The sequence below is a fragment of the Staurois parvus genome, unplaced genomic scaffold (assembly GCF_062004578.1).
Source record: "Staurois parvus isolate SC_StPar_1 unplaced genomic scaffold, SC_StPar_1.0 ptg001753l, whole genome shotgun sequence".
NCBI lineage: Eukaryota > Metazoa > Chordata > Amphibia > Anura > Ranidae > Staurois > Staurois parvus.
Window position 1 is genome coordinate 60,253 of NW_028319549.1, and position 17,682 is coordinate 77,934.

At 49.2% G+C, this 17,682-nt stretch overlaps 1 protein-coding gene across 1 annotated transcript; it reads left to right on the top strand.

Annotated features, from left to right (window-relative positions):
* The first annotated feature begins 841 nt into the window (after window positions 1-841).
* LOC149434501 (zinc finger HIT domain-containing protein 1-like) lies at window positions 842-17,682 on the top strand. Its single transcript, XM_089663696.1, has 5 exons — window positions 842-941; window positions 5,432-5,599; window positions 15,793-15,872; window positions 17,287-17,456; window positions 17,549-17,682. The coding sequence occupies exons 1-5, from the start codon at window positions 920-922 to the stop codon at window positions 17,568-17,570; spliced, it is 462 nt and encodes a 153-aa protein (XP_089519822.1). The 5' UTR covers window positions 842-919; the 3' UTR covers window positions 17,571-17,682.

Below are 17,682 nucleotides of genomic sequence, written 5' to 3' on the forward strand. Positions count from 1 at the left end.
AGAACTACAACTACCAGCATCTCCTCCAATTCTATACTTCACCCATACAGAGAGCCGGGGGGGACTACAACTCCCAGCATCTTCTCCACCTCTCAGGGCCATATTGCAGGGTGACAACACAGGAGGAAAATTGCGAGACATACAAAATGTTGTCACCCTATCAGAGGAAGTGCCTGATCGGGGCCTCCATGGCAGGATCTCCAGGGATTATTTGAATGAAATCTGATGATTTTAGAACATTCATTGCGATTTTTGAAGCAAACCAGAACGTGCCAAAGAAACTTTGTTGCGTTTGTCGCGCGTAGGTCACCCCATCGAAATAAAAAAATGAATTCATGATTTAAATAAGCTAGGTGTGATTGGGGCCGCAGACTCGCTAAATGCTCCTCAAAATACGTGAAATACAAAATCCTATTTTTTCCCATATTTGTTTTTGTTTTATTTTTCATTTTAAAAATCCTAATTTTAGTGCTTTAAAGTGTACATTTCCACTGCGCACGCGTCAAATGCCTAGGCAAGCCGGTCCGCTCACCAGTGCTGCCCTCCAGCGGCGGACAGACAGGTGTAATACAAGTAATGCGGTCACTTCCGCCAACCATCAACTTCACGCATGCGCAGTATAAAAATATAAGGATAGAACACTATAACTAGGCATTTTTTTATTATTGAAAAACCATGTTTAAAAAGTAGGCTTTTTTACCCTCACGCAACATGAGGAGCAAATATTATGAAAGACTAACCAGCACGCAGGTTTCACCGGCAACTTCCGCCAACTATCGGCTTGCGGATTTGCGGTTGTGCGCACGCGCAGTTTAACAGCCGCGTTCGTGACCGTCCTGCGCATGCGTTCTCTGTCCTCATTGGCTCTCCGGGAGCGTGCGCAGTGTTGGCGGGACCGAGGCGGATCGCAGGACTCGCTATGCTGGAGAAGAAACTCTCCGGTGAGTGCTTCGGCGGCCACCGTCACGTGGTAGCACAGTGTCCACCCCTGCGTTGCGTGAAGCCGCGCCCCCCGTCCTCTGTGCTGGGAATGGGCGGGATACTAAATAGAGCCGTGTCCGGAGACCCTGGAGGGGGAGGGAGTCCTGGAGTCTTATATCCTGTAGGGGGAGGGGCAATTATTAATCTTCTTAAAGGAACACTCCACCCAGAACTGACATTTGGGTTTATCTGGAGATATTGTAAGTACACTGGCTCCGGGGTCACCGTCCTTATAAGTGCCAATGTGTGGCTTGTGCCCCCGCTCCGCCTCTGTAGGGGTCAGTGCCCACCCTCCAACCTGCATTTTCTGGAGCCCCTCTCATCACAACCACCTCCGCTCCCCTACAGATGGCCACGCCCACCGCCAGCCTGATTTCAGCTCCCAGGGGGAGGAGAGGGGTGGCTCGGCTTGACTCAGAACAGATTTTCAGTTTGTGGTGGTGAAGCAAAGAAATCTCTGAGAGATCCCACCCCCCACTTCCTCATCGGATCTGTCCTTTATCGTGGATCCTCCTCTCTAACGTGGATCTGTCCTTTATCTTGGGTCTGCCCTCTAAGGTGGATCTGTCCTTTATCTTGGGTCTGCCCTCTAAGGTGGATCTGTCCTTTATCTTGGGTCTGCCCTCTAAGGTGGATCTGTCCTTTATCTTGGGTCTGCCCTCTAACGTGGATCTGTCCTTTATTGTGGATCCGCCCTCTAAGGTGGATCTGTCCTTTATCTTGGGTCTACCCTCTAACGTGGATCTGCCCTTTATCTTGTACCTGTCCTTTAGCAGTGGATCCACCCTTTAATGCAGACCTGTTCTTTAACATGGACCTGTCCTTTATCGTAGATCTACCCTTTAACATACCTGTCCTTTAGCAGTGGATCCGCCCTCTAACGCGGACCTGTCCTTTATCATGGATCCGCCCTCTAATGCTGACCTGTCCTTTATCATGGATCCGCCCTCTAATGCAGACCTGTTCTTTATCATGGATCCGCCCTCTAATGCAGACCTGTTCTTTATCATGGATCCGCCCTCTAACGCGGACCTGTCCTTTATCATGGATCCGCCCTCTAATGCAGACCTGTCCTTTATCATGGATCCGCCCTCTAATGCAGACCTGTCCTTTATCATGGATCCGCCCTCTAATGCGGACCTGTCCTTTAGCATTACACCACCCTTTAATGCAAACCTGTCCTTTATTGTGGATCCGCCCTCTAAAGCGGACCTGTCCTTTATCATGGATCCGCCTTCTAAAGCGGACCTGTCCTTTATCATGGATCCGCCCTCTAATGCGGACCTGTCCTTTAGCATTAGACCACCCTTTAATGCAAACCTGTCCTTTATTGTGGATCCGCCCTCTAACGCAGACCTGTCCTTTATCATGGATCCGCCCTCTAACGCGGACCTGTCCTTTATCATGGATCCGCCCTCTAACGCGGACCTGTCCTTTATCATGGATCCGCCCTCTAACGTGGACCTGTCCTTTATCATGGATCCGCCCTCTAACGTGGACCTGTCCTTTATCATGGATCCGCCCTCTAACGCGGACCTGTCCTTTATCATGGATCCGCCCTTTAACGTGTACCTGTTCTTTAGCAGTTGACCCGCCCTTTAACGTCTACCTGTCCTTTATCGTGGACCCGCCCTCTAACGTGGACCTATCCTTTATAGTGGATCTGCCCTCTAGCATGGACCCATCCTTTTAACAGTGGACCAGCTTTTTAATGCGGACCTTTCTTTAACATGGACCTGTCCTTTATTGTGGTTCCGCCCTTTAATGTCTACCTGTCCTTTAGCAGTGAACCCCCCTTTAACGCAGATCCGCCCTTTAACGTGTACCTGTTTTTTATTGTGGATTCGCCCTCTAACGCAGACCTGTCCTTTATCGTGGATCCGCCCTCTAACGCAGACCTGTCCTTTATCGTGGATCCGCCCTCTAACGCAGACCTGTCCTTTATCGTGGATCCGCCCTCTAGCACAGACCTTACCTTTATTGTGGTTCCGCTCTATAACGTGGACCTGTCCTTTATTGTGGATCCTCCCTTTAACGTGTACCCGTCCTTTAGCAGTGCACCTGCGCTTTAAAGTGGACTTGTCCTTTACCATGGACTCACCTTTTAGCAGTGGACCTGTCCTTTTTTTGTGGACCTATCCTTGGACATCAGCAGTCACACTTGGACAGGTTAATGGAGAACCAAATGATATTCCCAGGGGAAGATGCAGCTCCTTGCTCCCTCCAGTGCCGCTCACGCAGCCATGTCCTATCCGGCTATCAGAACTCTAAAGCTTCCCCTCATCAGCCTCAGGACCTTTTTTTTTTTTTTTTGGGTGGAGCTGTGACACCTAGAATAATGTTACTTACGCAATGAAGAAGGGGCGGGGCTGTGACACCCAGAAGGATGTTACCTAGCCAATGTAGAAGGGGTGGGACTGTGATACCCAAACTTTTGTTACCTAGATAAGGAAGAAGGGAAGTTGCAGTGACACCCAGAATGATACATACCTAGGCAATGAAGAAGGGGTGAGGCAGTGACACCCAAAATGATGTTACCTGGCCAATGAAGAAGGGGCAGGGCTGTGACACCCAGATTGATGTTAGCTGGGCAGTGAAGAAGGGGTGGGGCTATGACACCCAGAATAATGTTACCTGGACAATGAAGAAGGGGCGGGGCCGTGACACCCAGAATTAAGTTACCTGGACAATGAAGGAGTTGGGCTGTGACACCCAGAATTATGTTACATGAACAATGAAGAAGGGGTGTGACACCTAGATTGATGTTAGCTGGGCAGTGAAGAAGGGGTGGGGCTATGACAACCAGAATGATGTTACCTGGACAATGAAGAAGGGGCAGGGCTGTGACACCCAGATTGATGTTAGCTGGGCAGTGAAGAAGGGGTGGGGCTATGACACCCAGAATAATGTTACCTGGACAATGAAGAAGGGGCGGGGGTGTGACACCCAGAATTAAGTTACCTGGACAATGAAGGAGTTGGGCTGTGACACCCAGAATTATGTTACATGAACAATGAAGAAGGGGTGGAGCTGTTACATACAGAAAGATATTACCTGGACAATGAAGAAGGGGTGGGGCTGTGACACCCAGAATGATATTACCTGGACATTGAAGAATGGGCAGATCTGTGACACCCAGAATGATATTATCTGGACAATGAGGAAGGGGCGGGGCTGTGACACCCAGATTAATGTTACATGGACAATGAAGAAGTGGCAGGGCTATGGCACCCAGAATGATGTTACTTGGACAATGAGGAAGGGGCGGGGCTGTGACACCCAGATTGATGTTACCTATGCAGTGAAGAAGGGGCGGGGCTGTGACACCCAGAATGATGTTACCTGGACAATGAAGAAGTGGTGGGGCTGTGACACCCAGAATGATGTTACCTGGACAATGAAGAAGTGGTGGGGCTGTGACACCCAGAATGATGTTACCTGGACAATGAAGAAGTGGCGGGGCTGTGACATCCAAAATGATGTTACCTAGACAATGAGGAAGGCGCGGGGCTTTGACACCCAGATTTATGTTACCTAAACAGTGAAGAAGGGGTGGGGCTGTGACACCCAGAATGATGTTACATGGCCAATGAAGAAGTGGCGGGGCTGTGACACCCAGAATGATGTTACATGGACAATGAAGAAGTGGCGGGGCTGTGACACCCAGAATGATGTTACATGGACAATGAAGAAGTGGCGGGGCTGTGACACCCAGAATGATGTTACATGGACAATGAAGAAGTGGCGGGGCTGTGACACCCAGATTGATGTTACCTAGGCAGTAAAGAAGGGGCGGGGCTGTGACACCCAGATTGATGTTACCTAGGCAGTAAAGAAGGGGCGGGGCTGTGACACCCAGATTGATGTTACCTAGGCAGTAAAGAAGGGGCGGGGCTGTGACTCCCAGATTGACGTTACCTAGGCAGTAAATGAGGGGCGGGGCTGTGACACCCAGAAGGACTGAAAATAAAATGAAGACTGGAGGGGGAACATAATTGTCCTTGAATATCAGTATACTGTATACAGCCAGCATAAGTACCCAAGGCTGCCCTAGTTCTATCTCCCTGCCATCATCCCCTGCACAGCAGAGCAGAGGGGGATGCTTCACTGTCCAATCACAGGCTGGTAGGCAGGTCCTTGGCCAGGCTGTATTGTGTAGCTGCAGTATACTGTGCAGAGAGGTCCAGGATCTGCTAAGTGTGATCTGGATCACAAGGCTGGCTGAGCAGAACCGTTCACCTACATCAATGTATTTCAGATACCCAACCAAACTCTGAAACAATGGTGACACCCTCCCTTAATGCAATGTGAGGGGGACACCTTCAATTTTGGCTTTGTGGGAGAAGCTTAGAGGCAGGAGAAGACGAACAAAGTAATGATAATAAATATATTGGATGTCATGTAATATATTTCCATTGGGTATTAATACTTTTTTTTTCCTGTTTTTCAGTGCGCTCCAATGACCCCTCCCAGAGGCGGGTGTTGGACTCCGCCACCCGCCAGCGCCGCCTCAACCGTCAGCTGGAAGCTTTGGAAAAGGACAACTTCCAGGATGACCCCCACGCCAACTTGCCGCAGCTGAAGCGCCTCCCGCAGTTCGATGACGACACGGAGACAGGTGGGTTCCGCTTCTCGGGGGTGTTCTCTGGTGCGGTGCATTGTGGGAGATGGTGATAGACTCCCATCAGTGATACATTGTAGATCACTCAGGGTCTATTGGTTACATGTTATCAGGGTAGAGGAGGATCAGATGTAACAATGTACCATGATTCCAGTCCCAACAAGGGTAAAGTGTAGGGACATCCTCAGTGCTTACTATTGGGCAGGTCGGCCATGCTCCATCCCAATTTGAACCCCCGCCGCCGCTTACCTGAAGGTGGTATTTGCACATTTCAGATACTCACCCATCCAGTGGATCCAGCGTTGTCCCACTGCGATCATCTCATGCCCTGCCACCGTTGTGTCCTGCCTCGCCATGTTCCCTCTGACGTCATCAGGCAGGCCTCTCGATGATACGCTGATAGACCCACCCCCTCCTTTCCTCTATGGAAGGCTATGCCTCCTGGGATATGTGGCGTATAGTATCTCCCAGAAGTGAGTCCCCCCCTCCCCCAGACTGCATACAATATATATATATATATATATATATATATATATATATTTATATATACAGTATCTCCTAGAAGTGAGTCCACCCCTCATATTTGTGTAAATATTTGATTCTCTCTTTTCATGTGACAACACTGAAGAAATGACACTTTGCTACAATGTGACGTAGTCAGTGTACAGTTTGTATAACGTAAATTTGCTGTCCCCTCAAAATAACTCAACACACCGCCATTAATGTCTAAACCACTGGCAACAAAAGTGAGTCCACCCCTAAGTGACAAGGTCCATATTTGGCCCAAAGTGTCAATATTTTGTGTGGCCGCCATTATTTTCCAGCACTGCCTCAACCCTCTTGGACATGGAGTTCACCAGAGCTTCACAGGTTGCCACTGGAGTCCTTTTCCACTCCTCCATGACGGCATCACGGAGCTGGTGGATGTTAGAGACCTTGTTCTCCTCCACCTTCCGTTTGAGGATGCCCCACAGATGCTCAATAGGGTTTAGGTCTGGAGTCATGCTTGGCCAGTCCATCTCCTTTACCCTCATCTTCTTTAGCAAGGCAGTGGTGGTCTTGGAGGTGTGTTTGGGGTCGTTATGTTGGAATACTGCCCTGTGGCCCTGTCTCTGAAGGGAGGGGATCATGCTCTGCTTCATTATGTCACAGTACATGTTGGCATTCATGGTTGCCTCAATGAACTGTAGCCCCCCAGTGCCGGCAACACTCATGCAGCCCCAGACCATGACACTCCCACCACCATGCTTGACTGCATATACAGACTGATTTTACTGTTGTGGGTTTTGTAACACTTTAAATCTGACCCCCAGCCTTCTCTTCACTCAGCACAGTTGTACCAGCTCCTCTCCTGGACTGAAATTATTATTATACAGGATTTATATAGCGCCAACAGTTTGCTCAGCGCTTTACAATATAACGGGAGACAATACAGCAACAATACAGTTCAATACAAGAGGGTTAGGCGGGCCCTGATCCTGGGAGCTTACGATCTAGGAGGGAGGGGCTAGTGGTACAAAAGGTAGTAACTGTGGGGGATGGACTGGTTGGAAGAGTAGAAGATTCCGTTATTAGCTGAAGGCGGGATAAACTTCCCTGAAGAGATCGGTTTTCAGAGATCGCCTAAAAGTGAGCAGAGTAGGCAATAGTCTGATAAATTGGGGTAGAGAGTTCCAGAGGATGGGGGAAGCTTTGGAGAAGTCCTGGAGATGAGCATGGGAGGAGGAGACAAGGGAGCTAGAGAGCAGGATGTTATGGGAGGAGCGGAGAGGACGGTTTGGGTGATATTTGGAGACAAGATCGGTGATATAATTTGGGTCACAGTTATAAATGGCTTTATATGTTATTGTTAATGTTTTGAATTTTATTTGTTGGGCAACGGGAAGCCAGTGGAGGGATTGGCAGAGAGGGAGGGAGGACACTGAGTGGAGGCCAGTGGAGGGATTGGCAGAGAGGGGTGGAGGACACTGAGTGGAGGGATTGGCAGATATGGAACGGTTGGTGAGGTGGATGAGTCTGGCAGCAGCATTCATGCCAGACTGAAGAAGGGATAGCCTGCGATGAGGTCGGCCAATGAGGAGGGAGTTACAATAGTCAAGGCGAGAGATAACCAGGGAGTGAATAAGTTGCTTAGTGGTTTCCGAGGTTAGGAACGGGCGTATTTTGGAGATGTTGGAGAGGTGAAGTCTACAAGATTTGGAGAGTGATTGGATTTGGGGCTGAAAGGACAGATGGGAGTCTAGGATTACACCTAGTACCCTGGCATGAGGGTAGGGACTGATGATTGTGATATTGATCTTGATGGAGAAGTCGGGGGAGGGGGCACGGGCTGGGGGGAATACTAAGAGCTCAGTTTTGGAAAGATTGAGTTTGAGGAAGTGGATTGACATCCATGCCGATATGTCACTTAGTAGGTTAGTAATGTGAGAGGAGACTGAAGGGGTGAGGTGAGGGGTAGAAAGATAGATTTGTGTGTCATCAGCCTATAGATGGTACTTAAAGCCATGGGAGTTTATCAGGAGACCAAGGGAGGAGGTGTAGATGGAGAAGAGAAGGGGTTCAAGGACAGAACCTTGAGGGACCCCTACAGAAAGAGGGAGTGAAGAGGAGGAGGCAGCGTTATAGGTAACGCTGAAGGAGCACTGCGATAGGTAGGAGGAGAACCAGGAGAGAGCAGAGTCTCGGAGGCCAAGAGAGTGGAGTTTTTTGAGGAGGAGGAGATGGTCAACCGTATCAAAAGCCGCAGAGAGGTCAAGTAGTAAGATTACGGAGTAGTGGCCATTGGTTGGGATGAGTATGGAGTAGTGACCATTGGTTGGGATGAGTACAGAGTAGTGGCCATTGGTTGGGATGAGTATGGAGTAGTGATAATTGGTTGGGATGAGTACGGAGTAGTGGCCATTGGTTGGGATGAGTACGGAGTAGTGGCCATTGGTTGGGATGGGTACAGAGTAGTGGCCATTGGTTGGGATGAGTATGGAGTAGTGGCCATTGGTTGGGATGAGTATGGAGTAGTGACCATTGGTTGGGATGAGTACGGAGTAGTGGCCATTGCTTGGGATTAGTATGGAGTAGTGACCATTGGTTGGGATGAGTATGGCGTAGTGACCATTGGTTGGGATGAGTATGGCGTAGTGACCATTGGTTGGGATTAGTATGGAGTAGTGACCATTGGTTGGGTTGAGTACGGAGTAGTGACCATTGGTTGGGATGAGTACAGAGTAGTGACCATTGGTTGGGATGAGTATGGAGTAGTGACCATTGGTTGGGATTAGTACGGGGTAGTGGCCATTGGTTGGGATGAGTACGGAGTAGTGGCCATTGGTTGGGATGAGTATGGAGTAGTGGCCATTGGTTGGGATGAGTACGGAGTAGTGGCCATTGGTTGGGATTAGTACAGAGTAGTGACCATTGTTTGGGATGAATATGGAGTAGTGACCATTGGTTGGGATTAGTACGGAGTAGTGACCATTGGTTGGGATTAGTACGGAGTAGTGACCATTGGTTGGGATGAGTACGGAGTAGTGGCCATTGGTTGGGATTAGTACGGAGTAGTGACCATTGGTTGGGATTAGTACGGAGTAGTGACCATTGGTTGGGATTAGTACGGAGTAGTGACCATTGTTTGGGATGAGTACGGAGTAGTGGCCATTGGTTGGGATTAGTACGGAGTAGTGACCATTGGTTGGGATTAGTACGGAGTAGTGACCATTGGTTGGGATGAGTACAGAGTAGTGACCATTGGTTGGGATGAGTACGGAGTAGTGACCATTGGTTGGGATTAGTACGGGGTAGTGGCCATTGGTTGGGATGAGTATGGAGTAGTGACCATTGGTTGGGATGAGTATGGAGTAGTGACCATTGGTTGGGATGAGTACGGAGTAGTGGCCATTGGTTGGGATTAGTACAGAGTAGTGATCATTTATTGGGGTGAATATGGAGTAGTGACCATTGGTTGGGATTAGTACGGAGTAGTGACCATTGGTTGGGATTAGTACGGAGTAGTGACCATTGGTTGGGATTAGTACGGAGTAGTGACCATTTGTTGGGATGAGTACGGAGTAGTGGCCATTAGTTGGGATTAGTACGGAGTAGTGACCATTGGTTGGGATTAGTACGGAGTAGTGACCATTGTTTGGGATGAGTACGGAGTAGTGGCCATTGGTTGGGATTAGTACGGAGTAGTGACCATTGGTTGGGATGAGTACAGAGTAGTGACCATTGGTTGGGATGAGTACGGAGTAGTGACCATTGGTTGGGATTAGTACGGGGTAGTGACCATTGTTTGGGATGAGTACGGAGTAGTGGCCATTGGTTGGGATTAGTACGGAGTAGTGACCATTGGTTGGGATGAGTACGGAGTAGTGGCCATTGGTTGGGATGAGTACGGAGTAGTGGCCATTGGTTGGGATGAGTACGGAGTAGTGGCCATTGGTTGGGATGAGTACGGAGTAGTGGCCATTGGTTGGGATGAGTACGGAGTAGTGGCCATTGGTTGGGATGAGTACGGAGTAGTGGCCATTGGTTGGGATGAGTACGGAGTAGTGGCCATTGGTTGGGATGAGTACGGCGTAGTGGCCATTGGTTGGGATGAGTACGGAGTAGTGACCATTGGTTGGGATTAGTACGGAGTAGTGACCATTGGTTGGGATGAGTACGGAGTAGTGGCCATTGGTTGGGATGAGTACGGAGTAGTGGCCATTGGTTGGGATGAGTACGGAGTAGTGGCCATTGGTTGGGATGAGTACGGAGTAGTGGCCATTGGTTGGGATGAGTACGGAGTAGTGGCCATTGGTTGGGATGAGTACGGAGTAGTGACCATTGGTTGGGACGAGTATGGCGTAGTGGCCATTGGTTGAGATGAGTACGGAGTAGTGACCATTGGTTGGGATGAGTACGGCGTAGTGGCCATTGGTTGGGATGAGTACGGCGTAGTGGCCATTGGTTGAGATGAGTACGGAGTAGTGACCATTGGTTGGGATGAGTACGGAGTAGTGGCCATTGGTTGGGATGAGTACGGAGTAGTGACCATTGGTTGGGATGAGTACGGAGTAGTGGCCATTGGTTGGGATGAGTACGGAGTAGTGGCCATTGGTTGGGATGAGTACGGAGTAGTGGCCATTGGTTGGGATGAGTACGGAGTAGTGGCCATTGGTTGGGATGAGTACGGAGTAGTGGCCTTTGGTTGGGATGAGTACGGAGTAGTGACCATTGGTTGGGATGAGTATGGAGTAGTGACCATTGGTTGGGATGAGTATGGAGTAGTGACCATTGGTTGGGATTAGTACGGGGTAGTTGCCATTGGTTGGGATGAGTACGGAGTAGTGGCCATTGGTTGGGATGAGTATGGAGTAGTGACCATTGGTTGGGATGAGTACGGAGTAGTGGCCATTGGTTGGGATTAGTACAGAGTAGTGACCATTGTTTGGGATGAATATGGAGTAGTGACCATTGGTTGGGATTAGTACGGAGTAGTGACCATTGGTTGGGATTAGTACGGAGTAGTGACCATTGGTTGAGATGAGTACGGAGTAGTGGCCATTGGTTGGGATTAGTACGGAGTAGTGACCATTGGTTGGGATTATTACGGAGTAGTGACCATTGGTTGGGATGAGTACAGAATAGTGACCATTGGTTGGGATGAGTACGGAGTAGTGACCATTGGTTGGGATGAGTACGGAGTAGTGGCCATTGGTTGGGATGAGTACGGAATAGTGACCATTGTTTGGGATGAATATGGAGTAGTGACCATTGGTTGGGATTAGTACGGAATAGTGACCATTGGTTGGGATTAGTACGGAGTAGTGACCATTGGTTGGGATGAGTACGGAGTAGTGGCCATTGGTTGGGATGAGTACGGAGTAGTGACCATTGGTTGGGATTAGTACGGAGTAGTGACCATTGGTTGGGATGAGTACGGAGTAGTGGCCATTGGTTGGGATGAGTACGGAGTAGTGGCCATTGGTTGGGATGAGTACGGAGTAGTGGCCATTGGTTGGGATTAGTACGGAGTAGTGACCATTGGTTGGGATTAGTACGAAGTAGTGACCATTGGTTGGGATGAGTACGGAGTAGTGGCCATTGGTTGGGATGAGTACGGAGTAGTGGCCATTGGTTGGGATTAGTATGGAGTAGTGACCATTGGTTGGGATGAGTACGGAGTAGTGGCCATTGGTTGGGATGAGTACGGAGTAGTGGCCATTGGTTGGGATGAGTACGGAGTAGTGGCCATTGGTTGGGATGAGTACGGAGTAGTGGCCATTGGTTGGGATGAGTACGGAGTAGTGGCCATTGGTTGGGATGAGTACGGAGTAGTGGCCATTGGTTGGGATGAGTACGGAGTAGTGGCCATTGGTTGGGATGAGTACGGAGTAGTGGCCATTGGTTGGGATGAGTACGGAGTAGTGGCCATTGGTTGGGATGAGTACGGCGTAGTGGCCATTGGTTGGGATGAGTACGGAGTAGTGACCATTGGTTGGGATTAGTACGGAGTAGTGACCATTGGTTGGGATGAGTACGGAGTAGTGGCCATTGGTTGGGATGAGTACGGAGTAGTGGCCATTGGTTGGGATGAGTACGGAGTAGTGGCCATTGGTTGGGATGAGTACGGAGTAGTGGCCATTGGTTGGGACGAGTATGGCGTAGTGGCCATTGGTTGAGATGAGTACGGAGTAGTGACCATTGGTTGGGATGAGTACGGCGTAGTGGCCATTGGTTGGGATGAGTACGGCGTAGTGGCCATTGGTTGAGATGAGTACGGAGTAGTGACCATTGGTTGGGATGAGTACGGAGTAGTGGCCATTGGTTGGGATGAGTACGGAGTAGTGACCATTGGTTGGGATGAGTACGGAGTAGTGGCCATTGGTTGGGATGAGTACGGAGTAGTGGCCATTGGTTGGGATGAGTACGGAGTAGTGGCCATTGGTTGGGATGAGTACGGAGTAGTGGCCATTGGTTGGGATGAGTACGGAGTAGTGGCCATTGGTTGGGATGAGTACGGAGTAGTGACCATTGGTTGGGATGAGTATGGAGTAGTGACCATTGGTTGGGATGAGTATGGAGTAGTGACCATTGGTTGGGATTAGTACGGGGTAGTTGCCATTGGTTGGGATGAGTACGGAGTAGTGGCCATTGGTTGGGATGAGTATGGAGTAGTGACCATTGGTTGGGATGAGTACGGAGTAGTGGCCATTGGTTGGGATTAGTACAGAGTAGTGACCATTGTTTGGGATGAATATGGAGTAGTGACCATTGGTTGGGATTAGTACGGAGTAGTGACCATTGGTTGGGATTAGTACGGAGTAGTGACCATTGGTTGAGATGAGTACGGAGTAGTGGCCATTGGTTGGGATTAGTACGGAGTAGTGACCATTGGTTGGGATTATTACGGAGTAGTGACCATTGGTTGGGATGAGTACAGAATAGTGACCATTGGTTGGGATGAGTACGGAGTAGTGACCATTGGTTGGGATGAGTACGGAGTAGTGGCCATTGGTTGGGATGAGTACGGAATAGTGACCATTGTTTGGGATGAATATGGAGTAGTGACCATTGGTTGGGATTAGTACGGAATAGTGACCATTGGTTGGGATTAGTACGGAGTAGTGACCATTGGTTGGGATGAGTACGGAGTAGTGGCCATTGGTTGGGATGAGTACGGAGTAGTGACCATTGGTTGGGATTAGTACGGAGTAGTGACCATTGGTTGGGATGAGTACGGAGTAGTGGCTATTGGTTGGGATGAGTACGGAGTAGTGGCCATTGGTTGGGATTAGTACGGAGTAGTGACCATTGGTTGGGATTAGTACGAAGTAGTGACCATTGGTTGGGATGAGTACGGAGTAGTGGCCATTGGTTGGGATGATTACGGAGTAGTGGCCATTGGTTGGGATGAGTACGGCGTAGTGGCCATTGGTTGGGATGAGTACGGAGTAGTGACCATTGGTTGGGATGAGTACGGCGTAGTGGCCATTGGTTGGGATGAGTACGGCGTAGTGGCCATTGGTTGAGATGAGTACGGAGTAGTGGCCATTGGTTGGGATGAGTACGGAGTAGTGGCCATTGGTTGGGATTAGTACGGAGTAGTGACCATTGGTTGGGATGAGTACGGAGTAGTGGCCATTGGTTGGGATGAGTACGGAGTAGTGGCCATTGGTTGGGATGAGTACGGAGTAGTGGCCATTGGTTGGGATGAGTAAGGCGTAGTGGCCATTGGTTGGGATGAGTACGGAGTAGTGACCATTGGTTGGGATTAGTATGGAGTAGTGACCATTGGTTGGGATGAGTACGGAGTAGTGGCCATTGGTTGGGATGAGTACGGAGTAGTGGCCATTGGTTGGGATGAGTACGGAGTAGTGACCATTGGTTGGGATGAGGACGGAGTAGTGACCACTGGTTGGGATGAGTACCGAGTAGTGGCCATTGGTTGGGATGAGGACGGAGTAGTGGCCATTGGTTGGGATGAGGACGGAGTAGTGGCCATTGGTTGGGATGAGTACGGAGTAGTGGCCATTGGTTGGGATGAGTACGGAGTAGTGGCCATTGGTTGGGATGAGTACGGAGTAGTGGCCATTGGTTGGGATGAGTACGGAGTGGTGGCCATTGGTTGGGATGAGTACGGAGTGGTGGCCATTGGTTGGGATGAGTACGGAGTAGTGATCATCGGTTGGGATTAGTACGGAGTAGTGGCCATTGGTTGGGATGAGTACGGAGTAGTGGCCATTGGTTGGGATGAGGACGGAGTAGTGACCCTTGGTTGGGATGAGTACGGAGTAGTGGCCATTGGTTGGGATGAGTACGGAGTAGTGACCATTGGTTGGGATGAGTACGGAGTAGTGGCCATTGGTTGGGATGAGGACGGAGTAGTGACCATTGGTTGGGATGAGTACGGAGTAGTGGCCATTGGTTGGGATGAGGACGGAGTAGTGGCCATTGGTTGGGATGAGTACGGAGTAGTGACCATTGGTTGGGATGAGTACGGAGTAGTGGCCATTGGTTGGGATGAGGACGGAGTAGTAGCCATTGGTTGGGATGAGGACGGAGTAGTAGCCATTGGTTGGGATGAGGACGGAGTAGTGACCATTGGTTGGGATGAGGACGGAGTAGTGGCCATTGGTTGGGATGAGTACGGAGTAGTGACCATTGGTTGGGATGAGTACGGAGTAGTAGCCATTGGTTGGGATGAGTACGGAGTAGTAGCCATTGGTTTAAACAGTTAGTAGATCATTAGTGAGGTTTAGTAGGGCAGTCTCAGTGGAGTGTAGTGAGCGAAAGCCAGACTGTAAAGGGTCCAGAAGGTTGTTGTCGGTGAGGTGGGAGCTCAGGCGATTGTAGACTAAGCGTTCTAGGAGTTTCGAGGTAAATGGCAGCAGGGAGATGGGTCTTCAGTTGTTCAGAGTAATGGCTTAATCTGGTTTCACTGCACACTGTGAGCTTTTCATAATGTGCCTTAGAAGCTGCAGCAAGTCAGATAGAGCTCCGCCTCATTTCTTGGCTGGAGGATGTTCATTGTCTTTTAGCTTTGACTGTCCATGACCCGCCCCTATCATTCATTGGGTTCCAGCTCTATCAATCATGGAGGCTCAGCATCACATGTGGGTCTGCATGCAAATACAGTCTGCCTAGGAACTCCCACTCTTCCAGACTGGCACCCACCCATCAAAGCATGTTGATATTTGCATAACTCCTCCCAAAAGCCAGCCCACTGCTTGCACCAGGACTAAGAACTCTTGAGCTGAGTACTGAGGCAGGGTGCGGTGATGTTTTCAGATAGCTATGTACAGCACTCTGCCAGTCCCTCTTATCAACTGTGATCTGCCTGCATTGCATAGAGAAGCACAGAGGCCCAGTGATGACATCACAGGGTTTAAAGTAAAGTATGTCATGAGAATAGAAAAGTTTTGCATAAAAATTTCATCAGCATGTTGATTTGGGGCACAAGGCAGGCAGATATAAGCAGATTAAGCGTCAGCTTTTAAAAATGCAGCCAGGAGAGGGAAATGCCATAATGACCACAACAAGTGCGCGGATCTTACATGGAAGGGATTGAGGATATTAAGTTGCATGTCTATTGGGATATCATAAACTCGGTACTTCTTATAGGGAGGTTCTGTGGTTTGCTTTCCTCTGGGGGAAATGGATGTGACAATTAAACCTTCCTGATGTTGGATTGTGTTTTTTGTTTGTCTCAGGCAAGAAAAAGAAGAAAACACGAGGAGATCATTTTAAACTGAGATTCCGGAAGAATTTCCAGGCACTTCTTGAAGAACAGGTCAGTGTATGTGTCACCCCAAGGGGGGGCAGACTCATAACCCCTTCTATATGTGTCACCCTGCAGGAGGAGGACAGACTCATAGCCCCCTCTATATGTGTCACCCTGCAGGAGGAGGACAGACTCATAGCCCCTTCTATATGTGTCACCCTGCAGGAGGAGGACAGACTCATAACTCCTTCTATATGTGTCACCCTGCAGGAGGAGGACAGACTCATAACTCCTTCTATATGTGTCACCCTGCAGGAGGACAGACTTGTACCTCCTCGTAAATGGTCACTTATGGGTCCTGTTTCAGGTTAGGGCCAGCGAGAATAGAAAATGCCCTGGCCCCAGCATCAGTGAGAATAAACATGGAAGCAGGGTTAATGGTCAGTAGGGGTAGTGCTCCATCATTGGTGTCAGTGGGAGGAATAGTGCCCCATCATTGGTATCAGTGGGAGGAATAGTGCCCCATCATTGGTGTCAGTGGGAGGAATAGTGCCCCATCATTGGTATCAGTGGGAGGAATAGTGCCCCATCATTGGTATCAGTGGGAGGAATAGTGCCCCATCATTGGTATCAGTGGGAGGAATAGTGTCCCATCATTGGTATCAGTGGGAGGAATAGTGCCCCATCATTGGTGTCAGTGGGAGGAATAGTGCCCCATCATTGGTATCAGTGGGAGGAATAGTGCCCCATCATTGGTGTCAGTGGGAGGAATAGTGCCCCATCATTGGTATCAGTGGGAGGAATAGTGCCCCATCATTGGTATCAGTGGGAGGAATAGTGCCCCATCATTGGTGTCAGTGGGAGGAATAGTGCCCCATCATTGGTGTCAGTGGGAGGAATAGTGCCCTATCATTGGTGTCAGTGGGAGGAATAGTGCCCCATCATTGGTGTCAGTGGGAGGAATAGTGTCCCATCATTGGTGTCAGTGGGAGGAATAGTGCCCCATCATTGGTTTTAATGGAATAAGCACTGCCCCATTGTTGGTCTCACTGGGAGGAATAGTGCCCCAAGGCCGGCCATATAAAGGGTAGCAAAGGGCCATATCCGGCCCTCGGGCCGCAGTTTGGAGACCCCTGCTCTAGAATGATGCCTATGGACAATGTAGGGTACTGACGTTATGAGCATATACAATTTTGTTTTTGTGTTTTGGGGGGTTTTTTTTACTGAAATTAAACTAAAGTGTAAAAGCGTTAGTAGTAATGCTAATATATGTGTAAAATACCAAAAAAATGGAACTACCACTATTTTATTCTCCAGGGTGCCGGCTTTCAGAAAATATTTTTGGGGGCTTTATGCAATCTTCAGGGCTAAAATGATTTTTAAAACGTGTGCAAAAAAAAACACAAACTCAGCTCTGGCAGCGAGATGTCATCATGCAGAAGGAGGGTTGATTTTTTTTTTCTGTTTTCCCCCCACATTCCAGAATTTGAGCACCAGTGAAGGACCCAATTATCTGACGGCCTGTGCGCCTCCATCGAACTTCCCTCAGCGCCATTTCTGTTCTGTGTGTGGGTTTCCCTCTAATTACTGCTGCGTGTCGTGCGGAGCGCGGTATTGCTGCGTGAAGTGTCTGGGCACCCATCAGGAGACCAGGTGACTTGTACCTTCGTTCCTATTATCTGCTTCCTACATTTACCCCGCATGGTGTGTTAATACTGACTGATCTTGGTCTGTGTTTCTTCCAGGTGTCTGAAGTGGACGGTATGAGACCTCCCTCCGCTGTACAGTGTAATTAATGTAAATAGATTTTTTTGTAGAAATATGTACATTTTTTTTTTTCTTTTAACGGTTGCTGTAAAATAAAAAAGGTGTTTTCTTA

Bases quoted from the DNA above. Each gene is read 5' to 3' on its own strand.
- LOC149434501 (XM_089663696.1), top strand. From the start codon at position 920: ATGCTGGAGAAGAAACTCTCCG. The intron at 5,600-15,792 runs GTGGGTTCCGCT...TGTTTGTCTCAG, and splicing joins CGATGACGACACGGAGACAG to GCAAGAAAAAGAAGAAAACA. The intron at 15,873-17,286 runs GTCAGTGTATGT...CCCACATTCCAG, and splicing joins AGGCACTTCTTGAAGAACAG to AATTTGAGCACCAGTGAAGG.